The sequence below is a fragment of the Asparagus officinalis genome, chromosome 6 (genome assembly GCF_001876935.1).
Source record: "Asparagus officinalis chromosome 6, Aspof.V1, whole genome shotgun sequence".
Classification (NCBI taxonomy): domain Eukaryota; kingdom Viridiplantae; phylum Streptophyta; class Magnoliopsida; order Asparagales; family Asparagaceae; genus Asparagus; species Asparagus officinalis.
The window spans coordinates 12,933,641-12,959,504 of NC_033799.1; the positions used below are offsets into that span (position 1 = coordinate 12,933,641).

The 25,864-nt window shown below is 36.3% G+C and overlaps 4 protein-coding genes across 8 annotated transcripts in view; 2 read left to right on the forward strand and 2 right to left on the reverse strand.

Annotated features, from left to right (window-relative positions):
* Positions 1 to 5,254, forward strand: part of LOC109845772 (protein RER1A-like) — a 10,589-nt gene extending 5,335 nt beyond the window's left edge. Inside the window, exons 2-4 of the mRNA XM_020415041.1 lie at positions 1 to 240; positions 4,425 to 4,605; positions 5,002 to 5,254. Coding sequence (XP_020270630.1) covers positions 1 to 240; positions 4,425 to 4,605; positions 5,002 to 5,046 — 466 coding nt within the window. The 3' untranslated portion in view covers positions 5,047 to 5,254. The remainder of the gene's footprint in view (positions 241 to 4,424; positions 4,606 to 5,001) is intronic.
* LOC109844293 lies at positions 5,450 to 13,204 on the reverse strand. Of its 4 annotated transcripts, none has more exons than XR_002247980.1 (13): positions 12,928 to 13,204; positions 10,435 to 11,914; positions 9,385 to 9,492; positions 9,267 to 9,299; positions 8,952 to 9,132; positions 8,692 to 8,873; positions 7,634 to 7,770; positions 7,449 to 7,544; positions 6,768 to 6,837; positions 6,603 to 6,677; positions 6,459 to 6,504; positions 5,789 to 6,069; positions 5,450 to 5,716 (listed from the first exon to the last, which is right to left on the reverse strand). XR_002247980.1 is itself a non-coding variant. In XM_020413279.1 (13 exons), exons 3-13 carry the CDS (start codon positions 11,905 to 11,907, stop codon positions 6,008 to 6,010), a joined length of 2,463 nt encoding a protein of 820 aa, XP_020268868.1. In that variant the 5' UTR covers positions 11,908 to 11,914; positions 12,156 to 12,239; positions 12,928 to 13,203; the 3' UTR covers positions 5,750 to 6,007. The 4 variants fall into 4 exon arrangements, 2 of the variants coding, with proteins under 2 accessions (XP_020268868.1, XP_020268866.1); XR_002247979.1 differs by having other exon boundaries at positions 5,450 to 5,724; XM_020413279.1 differs by lacking the exon at positions 5,450 to 5,716 and adding an exon at positions 12,156 to 12,239 and having other exon boundaries at positions 5,750 to 6,069; positions 12,928 to 13,203.
* Positions 15,447 to 18,583, reverse strand: LOC109845164 (isoflavone reductase-like protein). Its single transcript, XM_020414376.1, has 5 exons — positions 18,356 to 18,583; positions 17,855 to 17,989; positions 16,637 to 16,874; positions 15,928 to 16,131; positions 15,447 to 15,828 (listed from the first exon to the last, which is right to left on the reverse strand). Exons 1-5 carry the CDS (start codon positions 18,530 to 18,532, stop codon positions 15,662 to 15,664), a joined length of 921 nt encoding a protein of 306 aa, XP_020269965.1. The 5' UTR covers positions 18,533 to 18,583; the 3' UTR covers positions 15,447 to 15,661.
* On the forward strand, positions 23,924 to 25,201 carry LOC109844164 (la-related protein CG11505-like). Of its 2 annotated transcripts, none has more exons than XM_020413125.1 (2): positions 23,924 to 24,716; positions 24,953 to 25,201. In XM_020413125.1, the coding sequence occupies exons 1-2, from the start codon at positions 23,969 to 23,971 to the stop codon at positions 24,985 to 24,987; spliced, it is 783 nt and encodes a 260-aa protein (XP_020268714.1). In that variant the 5' UTR covers positions 23,924 to 23,968; the 3' UTR covers positions 24,988 to 25,201. The 2 variants fall into 2 exon arrangements, with proteins under 2 accessions (XP_020268714.1, XP_020268715.1); XM_020413126.1 differs by having other exon boundaries at positions 24,962 to 25,201.

Sequence of the window (25,864 nt, forward strand, 5' to 3'; positions counted from 1 at the left end):
CGCCGGCCGGTGGTTGGGAACCCTAGCGGCGGCGACGATCTACGTGATGAGGGTTTACTTCGTGCAGGGATTCTATATCATATCGTACGGTCTCTCGATCTACGTGCTGAATCTCTTGATAGGGTTTCTGTCGCCGATGGTGGATCCGGAGATCGAGGCGCTGGATGGGGCGTCGCTGCCGATGAAGGGGTCCGATGAGTTCAAGCCCTTCATTCGCCGGCTCCCCGAGTTCAAGTTCTGGTAATTTCTCGATCTGGTTGTAGTGCATTGTGCTTGGATTAACTGCTATACTGATCATATAATACCGTGATGTCTAGTTTGTGTTGATTTGTGATAATTCATGATTTTTCCGTGGTCATGGTGCTAGAGATGTGTTTGATATTGGATGGCTTGGGTCAGTAGTTTCCGTTAAGCTTAAAGATTAATGTATCATATTCTACAAGATTAGTTCCCGAATAAGTTTTTATTGCTAGATGTTTTTTTTGTTTGTTTGTTAGTATTTACCACTATCAAGACTCATTTTTATGTGAAGGATATAGCTTTATCGACCAAACATTGGAGATTTTTAGGGAAAATCTATCACATTTCATTTGTACGATTGTTATTCCTTCTATTTTACATCAGTGTAGGGGTCACTATTTTTTTTTTAATTTTACATGATTCATTGTCAAGCATGGTTTAGCGTCATGGAAAAAAGGTACAGTTTCAGGAGATATCATCTGAGGGAATTTTCTGACTGAGTTGTTGAAGACATCGAACCAACATCATCTGTAGTGCTTTCGTCTGGTTCTCCATTAGTGAAGCAGCCTGCTTATGGTGAATCAAGGTTCGACCAGGAGTTTCATAATGCAGTTCTTGACTGATAGGTTTTAGGTCTTCATAGACTTCACATCTTTGCTGCAATGCTCTCAAACTCTGAAACGACTTGAACCAAATGTTCTTCAGGCTTGCTTTGTTATTTTGAATATGTGAATGTGGACTTCATTGTGTACGATACTCGTTAATAAGTTACCTCTAATTATTTTTTCTCTTTACGTCGTCATGCTCTTGTTAGTTATCTTAACTGTTTTGTTCAATTTTGATGTGCATCAATAGGGGCTAATGTGTAGCATTTTTTATGTGCTGCTTCATCAATTTAGATCCGTTATGCCTTCTCTCATTTTACTTGATTTATTTGTATTTAGATACTTGAGAACTTTTAGAGAGATGATTATCTCATATGATTTTTATTATGTTTCATATGGCCTCTTACGATACTTTTATTTTATATTACTATTCGTTACTCTTTACTTATGACAACAATGCTCATTTCATGGTTTCACTTATTGATTGAAAGTACTGCACATAGTTTGGGACTACTTTCCCCTTGTTTTCACTTGGATAGCTTATTTTGGGCAAGGTTTATTGATGTAGACGTCAAAAATGCTTACAGACATCCAAATATCACTCAAGACAAAGAGAAGGTGATAAACATCAGTATCTAAGTCATGGGAGATCGCAATACAAGCCAACAGGAAGCAAAAAGGATCTGTGAATCACAAAGTGATTCACAGAACATGCAAACTACAAGGTGGGCGCGGGACGCTTCATGGTTGCCACGGTCAGCGGCAGCTGATGACCAGCGGCTAAAGACGCGGCAGTCATAGTGCTCGCGGCTTGGGCGGGCCAATCCATGGTGCGCGGTACTATAGGGGATGCCGTACAGCGGTTACAGGTAGTTAGTGATCGATTAGTGGTGAAGTCTACTGGCGCGCTACCCGAATAAGAAACGTGTGCCTGACCGTGGACAAAGAGCAGTTAAACCACGAAAAAGGTGTTAAAAGTTCGTGGGAGGACACGTTTCAAGCACTGATGGAACTGTGTAACTGCCCTCCTGTGGCCGCTGAGGTTCATGCTGCCACGCGCCAAAGGCCCTGCAGTCCATGCTGCGGCGCGCCAATAGCCCGCTGCAGTCCGGCATGTCGGCGGTCAAAGGGATAGTCGTTGATCGGCTATTTTTCTAAGTTATTGTCGCAAGGAGGCTAAAATACCGCCCTATGGACATTTCATTGACAAGGGGCTGAGGCCATTTTCCATAGAGATTAGAGCAGAGATCCTTGAGGTATTTGGTGAATTAGAGCAAGAGAGAGAAGTCCTTCCTTCTTCACAACGACTCCTCAGAAGCTTCCTAGCGAGTCCTTAGAGATGCTAAGTCTCAGACTTGATCTTGAAGAGTGAACATCTTACATCGATAAGAATATTCGCTTCAAATTCTTAGCTTCGATAAACGAAGGAAGAATATTAAACCTCACGGGTTCCAATCAGAATCTGTGCATTCGGTGGTCCACAAGAGTCAAAGACGCTCCCGGCAAGGCAAAGATCCCCGCAACAGGGCACGCATCAAACACAACGGTCCGCGTTTGTTTCTCAGAGTTTGTCAATTGTTCCTTTTTGTTGTGTAAAAGAAGTCTTATAAAAGACTATTTCTTTTGAATTTATTGTAATCGACCGAAGATATAATGAATTCCATGACAAAACCAACTTTTGACGCAAACAATTGAAGGTTACATTTTGCCACCTTATTGATCGGTGAACTTATGCACTAGACTCCTATTTTGGAACTAATGCTTTGTGTCTAGAATAGATGACCTTTTTGGGTATCATATTCCCATTAGAAATTTGGGACAATGCTTTTCTTTTTACTCACTTCTATATACTTGTTTTTCCCCTTCTGGCTTTTCCCTCCTTTAACCTTGGCCGCTTGTTGGTTGAGGGTCTTTTTTTTGTTGTTGTCCTCTGTGTGTGTGGGGGGGGGGGGGGGGGGGGGAGGCACGGAATAATGGCAAAGTGATAAATAGTCTTTGCAAGATCACTTTGCTGGGTTGAAATATATTATATATATATATATATATATATAAGTTATATATATATATTATAATATATAACACACGCGCGCATGGCGGCGGACTGCCCTCATGCAAGTTTCTTGATTAAAAATTGGATCTGATGTTGGACTTGGAAGGTTTTTTTAAAGGATTCGTCTTCCGGTGGCAAACTTATGCTGATTTCCTATGATTTGTTGCCAGGTTCTGGTCCCAAGTTGTTTATCCAAATGAAAAGTAGGTGGATGACAAGTGGAAAATAGGTTACGGTTGGTGAAATGTAAATGAGAAAGACTAAGTAACCTGTTGTTGGATGAAATCTACAAATTTCTGTATTAAAAATTGACAAACTGAAGTGGAAATTTGTGTATATAAGAATTTCTATCAACTTTAATGAGATTAGTGGAACATGGTGTCTTTGTTGTTTTATGCTAGAGATTTGATAGACTATCTATTGTTTTCTTATTCTCTTTTTCTGTCTTGGGTTAGAAGGTTAAACCACACTTGGTGTCCCCCACTTACATGACTAGTACGCCCTTCTACCTGTGCTTCCTGGGTAATAACGGCGAAATTGTGCGTGGTCAAGAAACTGAAATGTCACTGTTTTAAAAAGCCTCCGCCTTGTCCGCCTACGCATATGCCTAGGTGGTACCTAGGCCGCCTAACTAACGCTTAGGCTGCCTACCTGGATTATAGAAGTGTTTAAGGGAGCATTGTCTGCTTACGTAGAATGCACTATTTAGGCCTTAATCGTGATTTTGTGTTGCAGATTCTACATCCTCCGACCGCTTACAAACTCATTTAACCTCCAAACATGAATACTACCACTACCTCCTCCGACCTTTAGCAAAACCTTCTCGACCACCACATAAATGAAAAAAGAAATCCGCCTAGACACTAGTCCGTCACCTAAGCTTTCTATAACAATAACATTTATTAATTACAATAACAATTATTGTAATTAAAAAATAAAAAAACCTCCTAGGCTTTAGGCGACAGGTCCAGACCTCCTAGCGTTTTCTATAACCTTGTTAGTTATTATCTTGGCTATTTAGCATTTAAATATGCATAGTTTATTGTGGATCTAAGATTGTTGTCTTTTTTTGACAAATTTATATGAATTTAATACATGTTTTTATCAATTATTATAATTAAATAATTTAAAAAAATACCTGAACGCCTAGGCATCGCCTAGGCGTACGCCTAGCATCTAGGCGCTAGCTCAAACGCTTAGTCCACCTAACGCTTTCTGTAATATTGTGAAATGTTATGATGCATATGCATTGTACCTTTACAATGCATTTATATCTATCTTACAGCTATTTTGCAATGGTCATTACTCCTGATTTAAATATTTGTAGAAGGTGGCCACTATAACATCCTCGTTTGGTTTTATATTGTACTGTAAGAAATGACAACCCCTATTTTACAAATTTAAAAGCTTGTTACTCAAGAAGTAATAGAAAAGAAAAACCAGCAAATATGAGAGCCTTTTGTGGGAGATCCACAAAAATATAGACCAATCGGTGCATCCCTTATCCTTTTTCTTGTGTTTCTTTTCAGGTACTCCATAACAAAAGCTTTCTGTGTGGCATTTCTGATGACCTTCTTCTCGATATTTGATGTTCCAGTATTCTGGCCCATACTTCTTTTCTACTGGATCGTTCTTTTTGTTCTGACCATGAAGCGCCAAATTCTACACATGATCAAGTACAAATATGTCCCCTTCAGCATTGGGAAGCAGGTTAGAGTTATCTGCACTCTTTAACTGAAACAGCTTCAAGATAGTTTACATGTGAAATCTGACCTACTTATCTATGCAGAGTGCAAGAGGTTAATATTCAATTTCAGCTTGTTTTTGTGTGATATGGATCTTATCCTGTAGAGTAGACAGTCACATATCTACATTTCGTGACAGAATCTTACAGTAACAAAGAACAATAATTTAAAGAAAGTAGCACTGTTAATTATAGTAAGAGCTGTTTTTACCAACATTTGCCTGCATTAATTAGTTTTTACCAATAGTTGAAATAGAGTTGTTCACAAATGAAATATAACAAAGATAAAGAATTAGTAACTATATGTTTCATGTTTATTTTCTTTCATTTGACCTGCTTCTTGCTTCTCATGGCTACTACAGAGATATGGCGGGAAGAAGGCTTCACCGTCAAGTTCCAGGGACTGATCACTAGCAGGAAGGAGAGAGAGGGGATCACGGAAGTTCGGGAGGAAACATTAGTTGATGTAGTGTGGATATCCTACTAATATGAAAATATTCATCAATTTTAATTTAGACATCGAAATGTATGTTGAAAGAAAAGTTCAGCTTATTTTGGTTGGTCGTGGGGAAGGTCTTGAAGATGAATTTAATACAACCGTGCAATTTCCATTTACTGGGCTGTCGTCTTTCTACTACTGAACTTGTTGCTGTACAATCTTCTAGAAATTGATGTTTCTGACATTAAGGAGAAAATGAACCATATCTGCTCTTTGTTTCGTCCGCTACTGTGCTTTAGATTTCGGATGGTGGTGATGTTAGTCTACGAGTTTTACAACTACACATTGTCAAAACCTGTGCACAAGCAAAATGTTTTGAACCATACACAGAGAACAGTTGTAATTTTGAACTTCCCCTCGTATACAGAATGTTCTGAATGTTCTGATATAGTAAATCAGTGGGGTTCAATACATTCAGTTCTTGGTTGTTGACCGCTTTGATTGATGCGCCTTGCGTCCAGGATAATAATGAGATTGTATTGAGGTTTTATTTGTCAAGCTCTGCTTTGTACTTCCACTTTCAGCAACCATGTTGAGCACATAAACGTGAGAACGTACCAACATCCATGATTGTGCGCCTGCAACTCTGAAAATCAATGTGAAACCAGTGCTTAAGTAGCAATGTAGCATTTGTATTTATCAATAATCACCTTCAGTACATAGAGAGTTCGTTGCCCTTCTGAGCAGTGGTCTTCAAGCACAACCTTGAGAAGAATATTACATATCTTAAACTTAATTCTTTAACCAAAAGTCTACGCAAATTCTTACAAACGCTTTATCAATTTATCTGTCAGATTATTCTCCAATTGACAACAGAATTGGCAGCAAAATGATTGCCATAAAGTCACCGGTAAGATGGTCCCCTGGCTCTAGACGAACTGTGGGGCTGAGCTGCTTTTCCTGTAGATGCTCATGAACTTTGCAACAAATTCTGCAATGAAAATGGAGTTATACCATTAAATGACAATTTGCTATCTTGCATGTTATATCAGAGCTGATTCCACTATAGCGTAAGATTTTAACGCATCAATTCTGAAACTTTCGATGATACCACAGGAAGCTTAATAACTAAGTCTAGGTTAATTTTACAATACCATTATTTCATAGTTCCTTGATCATTAACAATAAACTGCAATAATAAATACCAACACATCTAATCCCATGCTATTTCCTTCTTTTTTTCCTTCGAAATAAAGAGGAGAAATGAACTTGTGCGCAATCACAAGCGATATCCTGTTTCTTATATTCCTGAATCAAACTGCACAAGGCTGTATTGAATGTGTACAAACTAAAGAACAAATTATCAAAGATCATAACTACCTTCCAACTTCAGCAGGGCACCTATTCCAACAGGCAATCTCTTCTCCTGCCAGTGTTGATGTATTCAGTTTTACTCATATTTACATCTCTTATATATTGCAAAAAGTTACAAACATATGAAATCGAAGAAAGGATTTAACTCACGTAATATGCATGCCAATAATAAAGTTCACGTTTAATGCTAGCTTCAACTCGCTTGAGGAACTGTTCCACGAGTTTCTGTATTTGTTCAGAAAAAAGCTATTCAATTTGATTTTTTCCCCCAGCATCTTAACATCATATTTGCAACTAAAGGCGAGCAAGATTTACCTGGAGGATCAATTTGGGATGCACAAATTCCACCAAAAGCTTTTGGAACTTCCCACGTATGAAGAACAGACTGAAAAAATGATCTAGTGAGAGAAGAATGAAAGGATACAATTTACATTAATATAAATTTCACTTAAAATTAAATTCTCATAAAATAAGATAAATAAAAATAAAATGTAGTCATGAGAAAATTTAGAAAGAAAAGAAAAGAAAGAAACAAATTTCTGACATTCATTTAATTTTAACCCTTCTCTTGTTTCAACTAGCACAAGTCTTGCTTCTTTTTTCCCCTTCTCCCTCTTCTTTAATTTTGTTTATTTTCTTAATTTCTCATAGAATATACGGATATGAAGATTTTTCTTATATGGAGCTCAATATTCTCAACAAAGACGAAGTTAGAAACAGGCGGAATACATGCAGTGACCAGTTACCAATGAATATGAAGCATTAATGGTGGAAGAAAATGAGTTCAAAATTCATCTGTTCTAACAGTACAATAAGGAAAGCACATAAAATCATGCTACTATTGCTTATGAGGTTACAAAGTGTAAGACTAAATAGGCTTTGATCTATAGCACCAAATATGTTCTTGAATTTTGGATGCTTATTTGGTTAATTCAGATAGTTAAAAAAATGAAAAAAAAATAAACTTAGGTAACTTTGAGAATGCTTTAATATGACCTTTTTGTGGAAGGATCAGCAAGAATTTCTTCTGCAACTTCCACAACAACCTCCTCCCAACCCACTGGAATTGGTTGACTATCATTGAAAGGATAACTGCAAAAATATCATGTGGATCAGAAGCAATAAAATATATTAGAAAAAAGAAAAAAAAAATCACATTGCTGGAGTCGAGCTCTTTATACTTGTGTGCTCTGCATGCTTCAAGAGCCATAATTGCTCTTCGTAAATTGTGCTTTGACTTGGAAGCGATTCTAGCAGCAAAACTCGTAGAAAGCTCCAAGTTTTCCTTCTTGGCAATATCAATCAGGACCTCCATGATCTGTCAAAAGAAAAGAGAAATAAGAACCAATGGTAGGTGTATTTTTTGACACATGCTAAACTGGTAAAAGGAGTCAATTTGGAATTATTAAGATTTCAGGTGTAAAATATGAATATTTAATGCTTTAGGAATTGACTGTAAGAGATCAAACAAGTTTCTCATCAGCGCAATAATTTCTAGATAACTTAAAATAACTCACACTAAATAGCCACATGCAATAATATGCATCATTAGAGATTTTGCCATGTTAGCTTCATTCTTGGGCATTGACATGGTTAATTAATTTTCTTTCAAAATTGGGCACAACAGGCGTTGCTTTATTTCAGAATAATAATGATATAATATCAGTAAACTTTGATAATCTCGCATACTGAGATGACGAAGGAAATTCTCTTAGGGGGTGTTTGTTTCAAATCCTATAATTTTAGGATATGGATTTCACCATGGGATTTGAAATCCATAGGTGTTTTGTTATGGGTTAAGATTTCTAAAATGTTGTTTGTTTCATTAATATTTTGGGATTTGGAATACTACAATTTGTAATATTTTGTTTGTTTCAAGCTCAAATTGTAGCATTACCAAATGGCAAAATTTTTTAACATGATGAATATGCTATCTTGGTGAGCTTACCTCCCATAAAAAGACAAATTTGAGATTTGTCAAATCCTCTCCAATTGAGAGGTAAGCATACCAATTTATGGGATTTGTCAAAATCCTCTCCAATTGAGAGGATTGGAGAGGATTTGACAAATTCTAAAAATTGGGCACTTTTTGCACTTTTGGGATTCAATATTCTAAAAATTTTCTTAAAACAAACACCATATATGGAATCCCAAAATACAAAAAAACTCACTTTTTGATCCCAAAACTTGTAATTCATACCAAATGCCAAAATTTTTGGTGAAACAAACACCCCCTTACCTCATTTGTAACAGGGGGATCCACAGAGATAAATTTGCAGCGAGTCTTCACAGAGTTGAGGATAGAAGCATCATCTTCACAACAAAGAATGATTTTGCATGCTTCTGTATAACGGTCCATTATCCACTTTATCAGGTGCTGAACACTGTCAGCAACTTTATCAACTTCATGGAGAATGACCACTGGGGCAATAAAAGAATAAAATTAAGTAGTGTAATCAGGATTTTTGGAAGAAATATCAAGGTTCAATAGTAAGAGACCTTTATAGTCCGCCTTTAAACTGACATCACTCACTTCAGGGGCCAGCGCATGATCACTTGTTATTTCCTTAACTAAAGCCATCAAAGCATATCGAGCATTCTTTGATTCAGACTTCAAGTTAAGCTCCACATGATGAGGACTCGAAGTTACTGGAACTGAAATTTGCATAGGCGTAGTTTCCTATCAAAGTCAACACATAGATAGTTTAATAACAAATATAAAGTTTCCACCTAAGAAACTAGAGGTACGTAAACAATGCCAGGACAGTATATTGAATATGCAGTTAAATATATATCCAAGAATCTTTTTCGTACCTGAACCTGGAAGTGTCTCAGATCATCAGATGTCTGTAAGATTGGCAGAAAATAAGTCAGGTTTATTTTATAGAAAATGGACATGTGTGGTGAAAGAACTAATTCTTTTAACCCGTACTTTCAAGGAATCACCAAAAATTTCATGCAGCAATGCCGTGATTAATGATTTCTTTCCAGAGCCTGAAAGTCCCTTGAACAGAATATGCGGAAAATTGTCATGGGATATCTGCAAAAGTTAAACAAATAAGGAATCAATAATGAAGCTCGCCTTAATATTTATGTTCTGGAGATAAGTAGCTTTTGATTTTTTTAATGGACAATAGTCACAGAAAAGGAAGCAACTGAGCTTCTGCAATAAAGACTTAGTTGATTAAGAAGGATTCAAGAAGCAACTCTAATGCATCATATAAGATTTGATGTGATGCGCTTAATAGAACTGTAAAAACCTGGCTTTAAAGATCTATGTGTTTTAAATGCTTGATTTCAGTATGCACCAGAGATTATATACATAGTATTGAGGGAATTGTGAGTAAATAACTGAAAAATGAACTTAATGCAGAGTAATCGAAATAATGGTCCAATCACCAAACATAAAATCAGTGAAGGTAAACTTTCTCTTTGTTCCTTTGTCCAACTCAACAGTTGCTAACCGAAAAAGGTATACATTTACAGCGAGAGAGGATGAGATCAATCTACATGATCACAGGTTGAGGCAAATTTCTACGTAAATCATTACAAGAAGCCAATCTCAGATAAGCTGGTTTTAAAGTCTTCTTCATAAGATGGCATCTCAAAGGAAGTAGAAAAGCAGAAACAACAATCTACACATCAGTGTGTGAGTGGATGGCTGTGCAGTGTGCACAAGCAAGCAAGAGGACAGAAGGAAGCGCTCAAATTGTGCAAAGTGAAAAAAAGGAATTATAAAAATATAGCAGCCCTATAAAAGACAAGATAATCAGAAGTTACAAGTACCAAAGTTGATTGTATCTGAAATCAAGATCTTGTAGAAGAATTTTTTTTAATCAAAATCATCAAAATTTCCAGGTTTGGACAAAAGCTATTTAAATGCGAGAATTTCCATCAACTCGCATAATTGAAAGAGTCTAACAGATTCAAAACCAAGCCTCCAAGTAAACAAAAATGTATAAAAATGGCTAGTAATCCTTACCAATTCTTTGAGATATTTAGCTTGTTGTTTGTGACAAATAAATTTACTCAATGAGAGTGGCCTGTGCTTCACAGCCCAAGATGGTCTGAGTTCTTCCACAACAAGTGCCCTTTCAATAAAAGATGCCTCATCAACTTCTCTAGAGTCCAGTGACTTCGACTTAGCACATGATCCACCCCTTCTCACACAAGACAACCATGTATCAGCTTGGCTTCTTTGTCTGATAGCAGTGATCTTTTTCAAACTTCCACTTAGTTTTCCACTGCTCTCACTTAACTTGCTGCCGAAAGTTCGATCAAAAGCAGAGCTTGAACTTGTATTTGCTTGTGAAAGAACAGTGCTCATTGAAACAACTTGACGATTCTGATTAAAACTTCCTCTACCTCTATTAAACTGATGGACTACATTTTTACTTTCTGGAAATGTACTATACCGTTGAGCAGATTTGTTTCCTTTATTTGCAGATCCTTTGTGGAGATTTGTACAATCACGAGAAACGAAGATATCACCAAGTGAAACAGACTCTGTATCTTGATTTAATATATCACCAGCTGAGGGAGGTTTAGACAGCTTCATATTAGCAATTTTAACATTTATGTCTTCATCTGTATAATTTCCATAAGAACCACCATTCTCTTCATGGATTATAGTCTTAGCTAGTGGTGATGGCCTCCGCTCTGCACCAGAATTAACCTGACCTTCCCTTTCTTTTGTTCTCAGTTTTGGCACAGACATCGACCTACTTTGATGTAAGTTGGACCTTTCACTAGCTCGAGAAAGTTCTTGAAATTTTTTCCGAGAACTTTCCTTCATATTAGGACCTACTTGAGGTTGTGTATGAGTTCCTTTATCTTCAGAGCGTTGACGTCTAGAAGGTGTTCTGTGGTCTTTCTTCCGGGATGAGCCATCAAGATCATCATTTTTATGATACAACTCCTCTCTTCTACTCATATATGGAGAAATATGCTTACTTCCATGCTCTGAAGCCTTAAAAGGACTTGTATCACAATTCAATGAACCCTTAAATGGACTGGGATTGCGATGCTCTGACACCTTAAAAGGGCTGGTATTCCTCCTTAGACCCGGATGGCCAATATAAGCAGCAGCATCTTCACCTTGTGTGATTGACTTATAAGGAGATTTGCTGCGCCTTCTGTCCGAAGGACTTCTTCTTGAAGTCCTATTTGCAGAGTTGTCTTTGTCCTCCTTTGAAGTAGGCCTCTGGCTACGATTTGAGGGAGCAGTAGCTCTGGTAGGATCAGGAGTTTGAGACCTGTTTGAGATTGGGTTATCAATTCTGGCAGGATTAGGAGTCTTCGACCTATTTGAAACCAATAATCCATCATGCCAGGGGCTCTCCTGCCATTCGGTTTCGGTGTCAGATGGCTCGTAGCCACTTCTCTTATGTCTAGATGAAGGGCGAATTAAAGAAGATCCATTAGGTCTTGAGGGATTACCCATTGCAGGAGCCATCTTAGTCCTGCAACAGAACAGTTTGAGGAGCTAAAAACTTATAGAAAACTATTTCATGTAATAAATGCATAATAGCTTTACACACAACTAAGGCCTTGATTTTAACAATAGATTTTTTATTTTTTATTTTTTTGGCTGGCAAAGGCTTCTAGTGAATTTAACAGCATATATATTTTCCTATATGTTGAATGGATAGTTGTGTTGGTTGAGGCTCATTACTCAGGATGGACCAAAATGCAGTCACTTACTCAATCTCAGGTCAGCTGAATGCATGCCCTTTATTCACGACTCCATGGTTTGATTAAGAAGCTTCCATTTTGATTGCAACATATCTGAAAATAGAGGCATTATAAAATAAAAAATAATATCACGATTGATGGAAACGGGAAGTAATTTTTTATGATCCGTTGACTTCTGATCTTTTTTCCATCGTATTTCGATTACTTCAGGACAATCAAAGGAACAAGCATACATATAACATAGCAAATAAGACACACCTAGCATAGTAATCTTGAATCATCAAAGAAAATCACCGCTGGCATATATATATCTACCCCGAGATGTGCATTAATTCAATAAAACTTCTTAAAATGGAGAGCCAACACACTTAGATAAAACTTAAGGGGTTATCACAGGGTCAATGCACGGTGTCTTGGCATTTGTGATTAAGTATTGAGCAAATTCGTATTGATGATGCCCGTGCACACAATCTATTTACCAAATGGGACGATTTCTTCCAACAATCAATACCGGTTATGAAGTAGACTGGCTACAATTGATACCAAATTAAATCTAACGTATTAATATGAAAAATTAGCTTCAGAGCAAGTAGAATACAATTATACGATCTAGTCTAGCTTTGTCAAAGATCATGCCTTTACACCTGATTCAGCTCAAAATCACTAAATTCTACTGTACACAAACATTTACCTACAAACAGTTCATTTTATCCCCAGAAGATTGTACCAAAACTAGAAATTGAAGCCTCAAATCAAGGTCAGAATTTTAAATCTAAAATACCTCAAAGACCAAGAAATCAGCCAAAATCGCTCGCTTTTCTCCGGAATCGATCGAGGCCTAAGGTTTTGTCGAAGCATCTCGAACCGAGGACGAAGAGGGATTTAACGAGGGCTGGCATCGTTAGAGACGATAAAAAAGTTGTCTTTTTTCGAAGAGATTCTCTGGACGACGAAACCCTAGTTTCTGTCTCCTCTCTCTCTCTCTCTCTCCTCCCCCCTCGCTCTCTGAATTATCGTCGAATTTGATTCTCAACGAACTCCACTGCTCTAGAGACATTTGAGAGGGAAAGACAACGGTTCGGATTCGGGTAGGATCCTACATGATCCGAATATTCACTGTAGCATATTTAGGAATTTCTCCCTTAATTTCAAAAACTCAGAAACAACACCCTTAAGTTAGGCGTTATCAGAAACCCCTTTTAGCTTTAGTATTTTACCAAAAACAGCCCTAACGGAATTATCTGCAATTTTCACTTGCAAAAATACCGTCCTGTAAAAGTTTTGGTTTTATGATACTTATCCTATTAGGAAGATTTTCTGATAAAATCTTAAACATAAAGTATTTTTGAAAAATGATTCTTCTGATAACCCCTAACTTAAGGGGGGTTTCTGATATTTTTTTTCCAGTCATGAGAGGTTATCTGAAAATCATCCAAAGTAACAGAAGTTTTCTGATATTTAACCCAAAACCTATTTTCTCCTTAGAGTATGGGGATTTGGGATTTGATGATTCATAAATTTAATTTTAAATTTTTAGGCAAGCTAAATGCATTATGAACGCTGATACGAGAAATTCTGTATTTAGATAACTCTTGAATCATATGACATATGTATTTTATAGTTTTAAAAAATTCACCTTCTTTCTAATCCATAAGGTATCATATTTATTTTCTCTCAACTAATCGATCAGTAATTATATTTGATCTTGAGGAATATGAACATGAATTTATGTTACCAATTAGCTGCATCAGTCTTCGCATATGTATTTGCTATTAGTAAACGGATACACATACATTAGGTCCATTTTCGCCTCACCTATGGCCCTTATTTTTTTCTCCTATTTTATTAGTAATCAAAACAAGAATATTTTATATAACTTTCACCTATACAGGTGTTATTTGAGTTTTAGAAATATTTAAATTTTAAAGTAAGATCTAATAAATATATTTTTCGTTCCCTAGCATATCAATTTTCCTTGGATGATGCAAGAAAAAAAAGAAGGTCGTTGTCATTTTTGATACATTGTCCTTGATTGTGACAAGCCAAGTATGCTTACACTTTACAGTTTGGATACAGCCTACCTACAGACTTCTTTTGTCCTCAATTTGAATGTCCTTCAATTAATTCTTATGTTTTTATCTCCTTGGATGATGCAAGGACTCTTTGTTACCGGGGAGGCGCTACAGTCACACCCCCTAACCGCACCTCCAACCACACCCATCTCTCGCTACAGTGCACTGGGGCCCATATGAGAATTTTAAAAAAAATCTCATGTGAGTCCCAGTGCACTGTAGCAAGAGAGGAGTGTGGGTGGGGGTGTGACTCTAACATTTACTACTATCTAGCATTTTAAATAATTTTTGCTTTGCTAGCCTGATGGGTATTTGGTCAAGTGCATGGTGGCTTATGCAAAATTAAAAATAAAATGCATAGGGATGTTAGATTTTTCATACAACTTTGTGGAGTGCATATAAACCAAAGCTGCCTTATTAATTGGTATCCCCTATTGCCATAAAATAATGGATAAATTCTAGGAGAGGTCTTAGCTAGTCAAAACTGGGACATGTTTGATGAAATCCTAGGACACATCACAGCAATCCAATACGTTTCTCCCATCTCGTATTTTAATCAAGAATTGTTGGTTTAAATACTAGTCATCCATCCGTGCATTGCACTCTTTCACATATATTATATACAAAAAAGAATTAGAATTGCCCATAATATAATGGACAACTGTGATGATTCCTTAATCATCATTAGTTAGGTTTAACATTCTAGGTAAGCTCTATATATCTTGAAGAAAATTCTTCCCCTAGTTTACAAGGTTAGTTACACTAAAAGCTCATTGTTGTGATGTGAACTTTGGTAGCCACTAAATACGTTATTTAGCTTAGTCTAATGCCAAGACATAGGTACTATTTACTCATTTGAGCAACTAGATAAACTCATATATATTCTCACACACCATCAATGTGGGACTATACTGTTTTCGAATATCACAACTCCATCTTAAGTACCTGATCTCATAGGCGATGTGAATTTTAGAGATGGCTCCTATTGCATATGCATGCTGTAAGAATATTGATTTCAGTGCTCTAACATATACGTTAACGCGCTTTAACACTTAGTTCCACTACTCTTCCCTCTAGTTAACTGTTGATATGTATACTACTTGTCAGGCTCCCCTCCTGCGAGTTCGTCATCGCTATGTAAGCACTGACTTAGTAAGTGCAACATATTATTTGCCTCAATGTACATAGCACAAAAAATGTTAGTACTCAACTCCCTTAACCAACTGCATCCATACAAGTCGAAGCGATGTTCGAGGAACTTTAAAATTAATGACTAGAAAGTTTAAATCCAGATGTTCATCACATCGCCATAATTATCATCATTAAATCTCATTTTGACATCAACAAAATGAAGTCATTATTCAATCTTAACTGACATCAAGAAAATAACATCCACCAACATACATAGATTATATATAACACGCAAATTCATGAAGTTATTCTTCAAACAAGACGGCTAATGTATTCTTCAACCGTTGTATACTTAACATCAGGATAGAGCTCAGAAGCTTCAACACCAAATGATGGATCAATCTTTATATTTGTGGTATCTCCCTTAACAAAAATTGAGTAATTGATTGCCATCACAATATTGATCGGAAATGGAGCTTCTGTTATCCAAAAAAGATAAAAAAAGTTAATTAAATATGATTCAGAAAACTGAAATTAATTTTAATAATTAGAAAGTTCTAACGTGGTATACTGATCACCTTGAGTCTTCTTCAAAACCTCCTCTTCAGTAAGATAAACCTTCTCAAAGCTTTTGCCAGTCCTTTTCTCCCACAAAGATATAAGCTCATTATGAGTGTAAACGTTGCCCGGAGGTCTAATGTACAAAATCTTATTTAATGTCCTCGGATCATCAACAGCTCTAATGGTGTACGTGCCGATATCTTCCTCATTCACGAAAGTTGCTATAAATGTCAAAAATAACTAATGTCATTTAGTATTAGGTTTAATATGTAGCTATTGTTCTATTCTTTAGAAATTAGTTAAGAGTAAACAGAAACTCTGAGCTTCAGTGTAGATTGTAAAGTTCTGTAATAGTCGGATGACATGCCATCGACATGATACACATTTAAGCATATACACTCTAGACCATCAAGACATCCAAATCTTTATAGCTTTATATTATTTATAACATGTCCCCGCAGGTCGAGCGTCTTTTTTTAATTTATGGGCCGAAACCTGAACTTACGCAGCGATGTTAATTTTTAGAAAATCCGCTTTTAGTTCGTGGCCTGTGGGATTTGAACCCGAGTTGCTCTGATACAATCTTAAATTTATCTCCTCTAACCATTACACCAAAACTCCGAAGTTACGGTGAGGATCAAGGATAATAGCTTTATATTATTTCTAACACATGTTAGCAAAAGAATCCCTGCTACTTGATCATATATGCGTGTGGAGGTGATTTACCTTTGACATTGCCATCACCAAAGATGGTGAGTTTGTCTTGAGGAGGACCAAAGGAGTCCGTTTGCGCTAGAGTAGGGAGAGAGTACCCTGCAAAGTAGTTGGAGGATACAAAGGTGTAGGGTATTCCCTCAGCCTCAACTGCTCTTCTAATTTGAACCTTGGGTGCAAATGCTGATGTTGCTGGCTCGACAGTATGGGCTCTATCCACGTCAAGTCCAAACTCTGAAGGCAAGAATCTCTGCATGTCCCGTATTTATAAGTTCATAATGCCGTAAAACATATTAAGATATTTATTTCTAATTTTTCTAGGCACTTATAGACGCAAATAGACGCAGCACACCTAATGCTTAAGTAAAGTTGTTATATGTATCTCATATCCGGTGTCATGTCATGTCAGTGTGCATCCGTGATATTTCAGTGTGCTATAGAAAGAGCCCCCGGTTATCTTAGACCATCTCCGACCCATTGCATCAAAATAGTGCAAATTTTACATCAAAATGGTGCAAAAGTCACATCTAACAGTAATTCATCTCCAACTCACTGCAGCATTTTTTTGCACCAAAAAAGAATATTCTCAGTATATTCCTTTTTATCTACTTTTATATTATTATTTTCTATTCCCTATATTTTTAACTATTTCAACAATTAACCCCACATATCAAATTTTATTTTTTTCATATATTCCTTTTTATCTACTTTTAATTATAATGTCTAGATTTTAATATTATAATTAATAATAATGTCTTTTAAATTTTAACATTATTTTTATAATTAAAAAATAATTTATTTTGTCCAAATTATACAATTGGAGTAAAATTATAAAATTTAAATATTATTGGGGTTATTTTATAAATTTAAATAAAACATGAACAATAATGAAACGATGAACAGTGCGACTCCATATTTCGTGCAGCACTGTTAAAATGCACCAAAATGACGCGGGAAATGAGACAGAGTTGGAGAAGGAACAGTGCCAAAAAATGCACTGTTTGCACCATTTTGGTGCTGGGTTGGAGATGCCCTTAGAATTTCATTTGGACATCATATCATAGGGTCAGTTTGACCAGGTTTTGAGGCCAAAAAGTGAACTAAAAAAAGCTAGGCCAACGTTGGCGCAATGGTTACCAAACAAAAAACAAGATGAAATCGGGCCACGTTTAAACCTGGCCCAATTTGAGTGAGTTAATTACCAAACAGCCCCATAAGATGTACACTAACCTTGACATTTCCAGCTTCTTTAATGGCAGAAATGATTTTAGTCTGGTCAGCTATCTGCATAGCTCCAACCGTTGATATCACCACATCCACTTGCTTTATTGCCTTCACCAAGCTCTCATGATCATACAAGTCCCCCTACATCATATATTTACAAATAACACAATAAATTAACTGCCAAAATATTAACTCATTAATCAAAAAGGGTAGATTTTTCATAAAACTGTCATAAAATTGTTTCACTGAGTTATCATGCATGATGATGACTATCTAGTTATCACACGTAAAACCACAATTTCATCCTTATGTGCTTTATACATATTCTATATTATCCTTATAAGCTGACAAATGGGAGAGAATTATTCTCAATAGTTCTCAAATTTATTTCTAATATGAAAATCATAATCTATACCGTACTCCGGTGAAAATCAATTTTTAATCGTTCATAATATTTTTTTCCGGAAAGTTCATCATAAATTCTTTAAAAAAAAATCTTTTAATCACCTTAACAACTGTGACACCAGAGTTCGTAAATTCTTCTAGAAGTTTTGCCTTTGTAGGGTCTGAGGGAGCAGTGTCCCTCACCAGGGCGACGGTAGGGTGGCCGGATTTTGCGCTTGCACTGACGATGAACTTGCCAATGTATCCGGTGCCGCCGATGATCAAGATCCTGCTCGCCATTGATGAAGATGAAATGTATATATTATGCAAATAGCTCGGTGTAGTAGTGGAAAACAATGCTAAGGTTGCTAGGTATTTATGGGGTTATTTTTGGGTATCTGGTCACATCCCGGTCAGTGTAAACTTTAGGTACGAGAGTGATCAATGATTTCTTTTCATTGTTGCGTTTGGACGAATTCTTTGATTTTCTTTTCTTTATTTTTTTCTTTTTTTTTTTTTGGGGGGGGGGGGGGGGGGCTGGCGGTTCTTTTTCCTTTTCTGATATTAGTATCTAATATATTCATATCGTAAAATTAATCGCTCAAGTTATTAAAATTTCTATGAAGTCCCTCAGTCTTCAATTATTCAGAACTTAGTCCCTCAATTTTTAAGGTATATTCCTTAGTCTTTAGCAACTTTATTAGAAACTTATGATAATTGGTGGACCAAATAGTAATTCAAGTGATTGAGGGGTAATGAAAAGGAAAAATTTGCAAAATAGCCCGTTTTTACTAATTATTTAGCAACATAGACCGTTTTGCTAAATAATTAGCAAAATAGACCTCTTTTTGGCCAACAGGCCAAAAAGAGGTCTATTTTGCAAAACAGCTCAGAAAACATACGGGACTAGTAGTCCCGTATGTTTTAATCGCGGATTAGTGAACTCAGAAAATTTCACAAAACATTAAGATGGACTCAGAAAACATGCGGGACTACTAGTCCCGTATGTTTTCTGAGTCACTAATCCGTGATTAAGTTGGCTCTAAACATACGGGACTAGTAGTCCCGTATGTTTTCTGAGTCTTGTTTTTCAAAACCGACCTCTTTTTTTTCAAAAGAGGTCTATTTTGCTAATTATTTAACAAAACGGTCTATTTTGCTAAATAATTAGCAAAAACAGACTATTTTACAAATTTTTACTAATGAAAATATTAAAGACGAAAGGGAGTACTGTTGAAAAAACCTTTAAGATTTTAATTTCTCAAGGGAGTTGGAAAAGTTGCTTCCTCTTTGTTAGGTCAGTGGTCTTTTCGGTTACCTGGTAAAAACTTGACAGGTAGCTGATAAGTGGGACCCGCAGCAATCCCGTGGTGTGCGCGTCATGAGCGGGAGAGTGCGAATTCCGCTACCACTAAACGGGGGAGGCCAACGATGTGAGGTCCTAACGCCGCATGATGATTAAAGGAGGAGGATTGTAGAATTACCAAGTCTATATAATTTATATTGAGACACAAATCTAATGCATAAATTTTAAAGCTGGTAATTGCACTGATACAAATATTAATAACTAAACCGAGGCAATAGTCTAAATGAACAAAATAGTAGTTATATTGATAGCGAGACGCGAGTCATCATCACCTTCTTCGTCTATGATTTTGTGTGGGATATTCTCCATAAAAAAAATAAAGTTATGGCTGGACAATATGAAGTATAACTGCATATACATAATTATTATAAGGGGGGTTAGTCACCTAGTACTTAAAATTAAAATTGAGATAATCTGTGGGATAAATTTTTAAGGTGTTAGTCAAATAGAATTAAAACTTGAAGAAATTTTACAGTGTTAGTCAAGTAGAACTCTAACAAAAGAATTAGGATAATGGTACAAAATTATCCCATTTTTTTTTATTTTTTTATACAAAAATAAAAGTTCTAGTCTCTCAAATTATTCCATGTTTTAGCTTGGAACTAGGTGGTAAAAAACTAGAACTCGTATTTATTTTGTTATTTTTTATTTTTTATATTTCTTTTTTTTCTTTATGTCTTTCCTATTATGGTTATCATCATTATAATAATAATTGTCAATATCTTATAGTCTAACCAAAAGTTGTTTAATAGTAAAGATCATTCTTGTAAGCAATTATCAATCAATAATAGTAAGTTTAAAATACATAAATAGTATTTATATCTTCAAAATACATAAATATATATTTCATGATTATAAAAAAATTATCCCACGTTATTTTATCAAAATATCCCGCTTCACAAAATTGTTCCTATTTATCCCACTATAATACCCCCACTAGCAAAAAATTATTTTACTTTAACAATTATCCCATTTTGCATTAAAACGTTCCAATTAACTAACACCCCCTAAGTTGATTTATCTAAAAAAAACTTATTATCATTGGATTTTATATGGCTCTTACGGTCTCTTATCTTTAAAATTTTATCTCAGTGTAGATTCGAAGCAAGCTAATTTCCAGATTGCTTTCCCCACTATTTAGTGAATTAGAGGTGTCAATGAATATTTCGGAACTAAATATCCAAACTATAGGGATGAATTTGGACATGATGCCGGTCCGATTAAGACTGATGTATTACCTTGGATAATGCTTAGACATACATTTCGCTTCTTCATTAGCATGGGGATGAACGTGGACAACATGCCGGTCCAATTAAGACTGAATGTATCATCTTGGATTTTGATGACGTATACATTAGCCTTCTTCTATGGTTGGAGTCTAAAATTCTTGGCGGAGTCTAAAACTATAGGAACTCGTTAAAAGCGACCAACGAAAAGTCAACATCAATCCGGCCAGGCTTCTGGGAGCTTCTTGTGGACTTCGATGATGATGACGACAACTATTATTACTAGCATTATCGCACGGACATGTGCACGTGTAAGAGGAGCAACTTTTTAAAAATAAATAAATTCCATATCTCAAAATGCATTAGAGATTCGATAATAATTATAATGTGATGATATCTTAAGCCTAAGGAAAGTTTAAAGATAAGGTTTTTACCATCTATTAATATTGTTTGCATATGTTTCTTTTGTTGCAGAATAAAAATGCACGTTCCTAATGCACGGAGTGGCGGATCTACAATATTTTTTGTGGTGGTTCAAAATATACACTAAATTTTTTTCTCAAATAATAGCAGGTGAGAAAAAAAATGAAGGAAGGGTTATTAAAGAGAAAAACAATCATTTTTAAACAATGATTTGACTTATATATATAAGAAACAAAAATATTTATAGAAGGCCTTAAAGAGGTAGACAGAACAAAGGGATAAAATGAAAGGAAAAGAAAAAGAAGAAGAATAATAATAATAATAGAGGGGAGGTAAAAGGAAAGAAGCCTAAAAGAGAAATTTTCGAAGGCTGGATGGTTTGAACTCCAGACCTCTTACAAAATGTTACCAACTGCAATACCACTAGGCTATAGAGAACTTTTGTATGAGGTGGTTCAAGTGAACCACTTTGAACAAGGGTGGGTCCGCCACTGAATGCACGCAACTTATAATTTCCCAAAAAAAATATTTAATTTATACTTTTATATTCTTTGGCTTTTCTTTTGCTATACTTTTTTTTTTGCTAAAACGATCTCATAATTTTAATTTATATTTTTAGAATCTAAAATATAATGGATATGTAACTATATGGGCTCATATCCTATGTGCATGGAATATGGTATAGAACATTCTAGAAAACCAAAAAGGGAGAAAGAGGAAAAAAAAAGACAAGATGTTTGTATCGTATATGAAATATTCTAGAAAATACAAAAGAGAGAAAGGAAAAAAGAAAGAAAGAAATATGCCTCATGTTAAATTACCTTTTTGCCCTTCTACGTATAGTAGAAAATGACAGTATGTCAACCACTCATCAAAATTTTGGATTAACCTCACTTGCTTTTTCATATAGTAGCATAGATTACTAACGAAATTGCGCGTGCATAATGCGCATGATGTTTTTTTTGGGTAAGAATGTGGTTTAAAGAAAACTAACACAATATATTTACAAAAAATAAGTAATATTAAGGAACTTATTTAAGAAATGAAAAATATATTTTGCTGGAGCAATAGAATATAGATCAACTTTAGAACAAAATTATTTCCATAAATTTCTTGATTTATTTATTGATTAAGTATTAACTTGTTATATGTTTTTTTACTTATTCTAGTAAGTGAATTTTTTTAATATATTTTTGCTACTATGGTTTTGTGTTTTTATTTTCTATTTGTTGTATCCTTTTGAATGTAAAAATATTTTCTCGTGTCAATTTAATATAAACCTTCGACAATTGATCTTGACAATTACGACTATTGTTTATTTTTCTAATTCAAGATTTTACAATAATAGAAATATTTTAGTGTTTTAAATTAATCAATGTTTATACTCTCTAATATTGAAGGTTTTATATCATTTGATCGTAAATTTGAATTGGGTACACTTTGGAAAGGATTTTTATCTTTTATTTGTTGATGAGAGAGAGAGAGAGAGATTTCTTCTGAATTTACCAAAGAATAAATTTTCACTGTAGACCCAAACGGAATTTTAATTACCAAAATCGACCGATTTTTTTTAATTACCAAAATCGACCCGTTTTATGCCACGTAGGCTTAATCCAGTTTAGTCGGGGTTGCCTACCCCGACTGTTTAGGAGTTGTTAAACCCCGATTAGAAGCCTTAAAACCCGGTTTAACAACTTCTAAACAGTCGGGGTTGGCAACCCCGACTAATTAGGAAACTGGAATTACGCCTACGTGGCATAAAACATGTCGATTTTGGTAATTAAAAAAAAATCGGTCGATTTTGGTAATAAAAAATTGGTTTGGGTCTACAGTGAAAATTTGTTCTTTACCAAACTACTCTCAAACAAAACAAGGGAAAAGAGAGAGATTTCTTCTGAATTTACCAAACTACTCTCAAACAAAACAATGGTTTTCCCTCACAAAAACAACTATAGAGTGAGGGAACTATCCCCCATTCCTTCACATATAGATACCCTTCCTTTGTTTTTTCTATAAAGTAGTAGAGATTAGTGTTAGAATATATGTTAATATATTTTGTATTAGGCAATTATATTAGTAATCTTGTATATTTGTTAGGAGTATATTTAGTCCCCATAATTGTAGCCTAAGATTACGTAATTGTAGCCTAAGATTAGTCTTGTACTATGTGTATATAAGCCTAATCAAGTGAATGGAATAATCAAGGAATTAACTTCTTTCATGGTATCAGAGCCCTAGGGCACGATTCTCTCCTCTCCTTCCTCTTCCGCGGTGCCCTAGGTCATCTCCATCTCCATCTCAGAATTCTCATTCATGTCTTCCTCCATGGCTGACTCTAAAAACTCCTTTCACCCGGCCCTTGCTGTGTCAAACATCAAGAACCATATCTCTATTACTCTTGAGATGGAAAACGTCCAGTATTCGACATGGGCGGAACTTTTCAAAATCACCGCTCGTTCTCACCGTGTAATCCACCATATCATCACGCCGGAGAAAGGGACCGTTAAGGCTCCGGAGACTGATGCTGAGAAGGAGTTGTGGTCAACTCTTGATGCTACAGTTCTCTCTTGGATATATGCTACAATATCCAATGATCTTTTGCACACCATTATTGAACCCGATGCGACGGCAATGGAGGCATGGAACCGTCTACGTAACATCTTCCAGGATAACAAAAACTCAAGGGCGGTGGCTCTTGAGCAGGAGTTCTCAACCACAAAAATGGAGGATTTCCCGAATGCCTCTGCGTATTGTCAGCGCCTCAAGGTATTAGCCGATCAATTGAAGAATGTTGGGGCTCCTGTATCAAACAACCGTCTCGTCCTTCAAATGGTTGCAGGTCTCACTGAAGCATACAAGAATATTGGTACGTTACTTCGTCAAAGTAATCCTCTTCCCCCTTTTTATGAAGCACGTTCTAGTCTCTGTCTCGAAGAAAAGGGATTAGCAAATTCGATCTCCACCGCCTCTGCCATGGTTGCTGCTAGGGAAGTAGATGATGCTTCCGATAATTATTCCCATCATAATAATCATAATCGTAATAATGGTGGAAAGAAAGGGAATAATAAAAACTACGGCAACAAAAACCGCGGAGGTGGCCGCGGTGGTGGTGGCGGCAAAGGTGGAAGCAACCGCTCAGGGGGTGGCGGCGGTGGTGGACAGCAGCACTCCGGCCAGCAGGTCCCGCAGTGGTTCCAGGCAGTTGGGCAGCAACAACCTTGGTCTTGGCCGTTCATGCCTTGGGCTATTCCTCCATGTCCCTATCCTACTTCTTCTTGGGCCAGGCCCAATGCACCAAGGCATGCTGGAATTTTAGGATCACGCCCACAACAGCAGCAAGTTTACTCTGCAGCAGTTCAACCAACGCCCACGGATATCGAGGCAGCAATGCACACCCTCGGTCTCACTCCTCCGGATCCGAATTGGTACATGGACACCGGTGCCACTTCCCACATGACTTCCGGGCAAGGTAATCTCACGTCTTACTTTAATTTGAGCAAAAATCGTGGTATAATTGTTGGTAATGGTCATACAATTCCAATTCATGGTTATGGTCACACGAACTTGTCTCCCCCGAACCCTCCCCTATCCTTGAAAAATGTTCTTCATGCTCCTCAAATTATTAAAAACTTAGTTTCAGTGCGGAAATTTACAACTGATAACTCGGTTTCTGTTGAATTTGATCCTTTTGGGTTTTCTGTGAAGGACTTTCAGACGGGGATGCTTCGAATGAGATGTGAGAGCCGGGGTGAGCTTTATCCCATCACCACCACCTCAAATCAAGCCACTTCCCCATCTACTTTTGCGGCTTTATCACCATCATTATGGCATGAACGTTTGGGTCACCCGGGAGCACCTGTTTTTAACTCCCTTAGGCTAAATAAATTTATTGAGTGCAATCAAACTCGTAATTCCCATGTTTGTCACTCTTGTCCTCTTGGAAAACTTGTTAAGTTGCCGTTTGTTTCTTCAAATTCATGCACTATTATGCCATTTGATATTATCCATAGTGATCTTTGGACATCTCCTGTTTTGAGCTCTTCGGGCCACAAATATTATATGTTATTGGTGGATGATTTCTCTAATTATTTGTGGACATTTCCTTTGTCGAAAAAATCACAAGTTTTTTCCACTTTTCTAGCCTATAGAGCTTTCATCCGTACCCAATTTGAACGGGAAATAAAGAACATTCAATGTGATAATGGTAGAGAATTTGATAATGGGCCTTTTTGGGAGTTTTGCAAGGTTAATGGTTTATCTTTTCGCTTATCTTGTCCTCATACTTCGTCACAAAATGGAAAAGCCGAAAGAAAAATCCGAACCATTAACAACATCACTCGTACTTTATTAGCTCATGCATCTTTACCTCCTTCGTTTTGGCATCATGCATTGCAAATGGCAACATACCTTCTCAACATTCTTCCAAGTAAACAATTAGCCTATCAATCCCCCCTCCAACTTCTATATCGAAAAGACCCTTCGTATTCACATTTACGAGTTTTTGGTTGTTTATGCTATCCCTTAATTCCTTCCACTACCATAAACAAACTTCAACCTCGTTCCACTCCTTGTGTCTTTTTGGGTTATCCATCTAATCATCGTGGTTACAAATGTTAT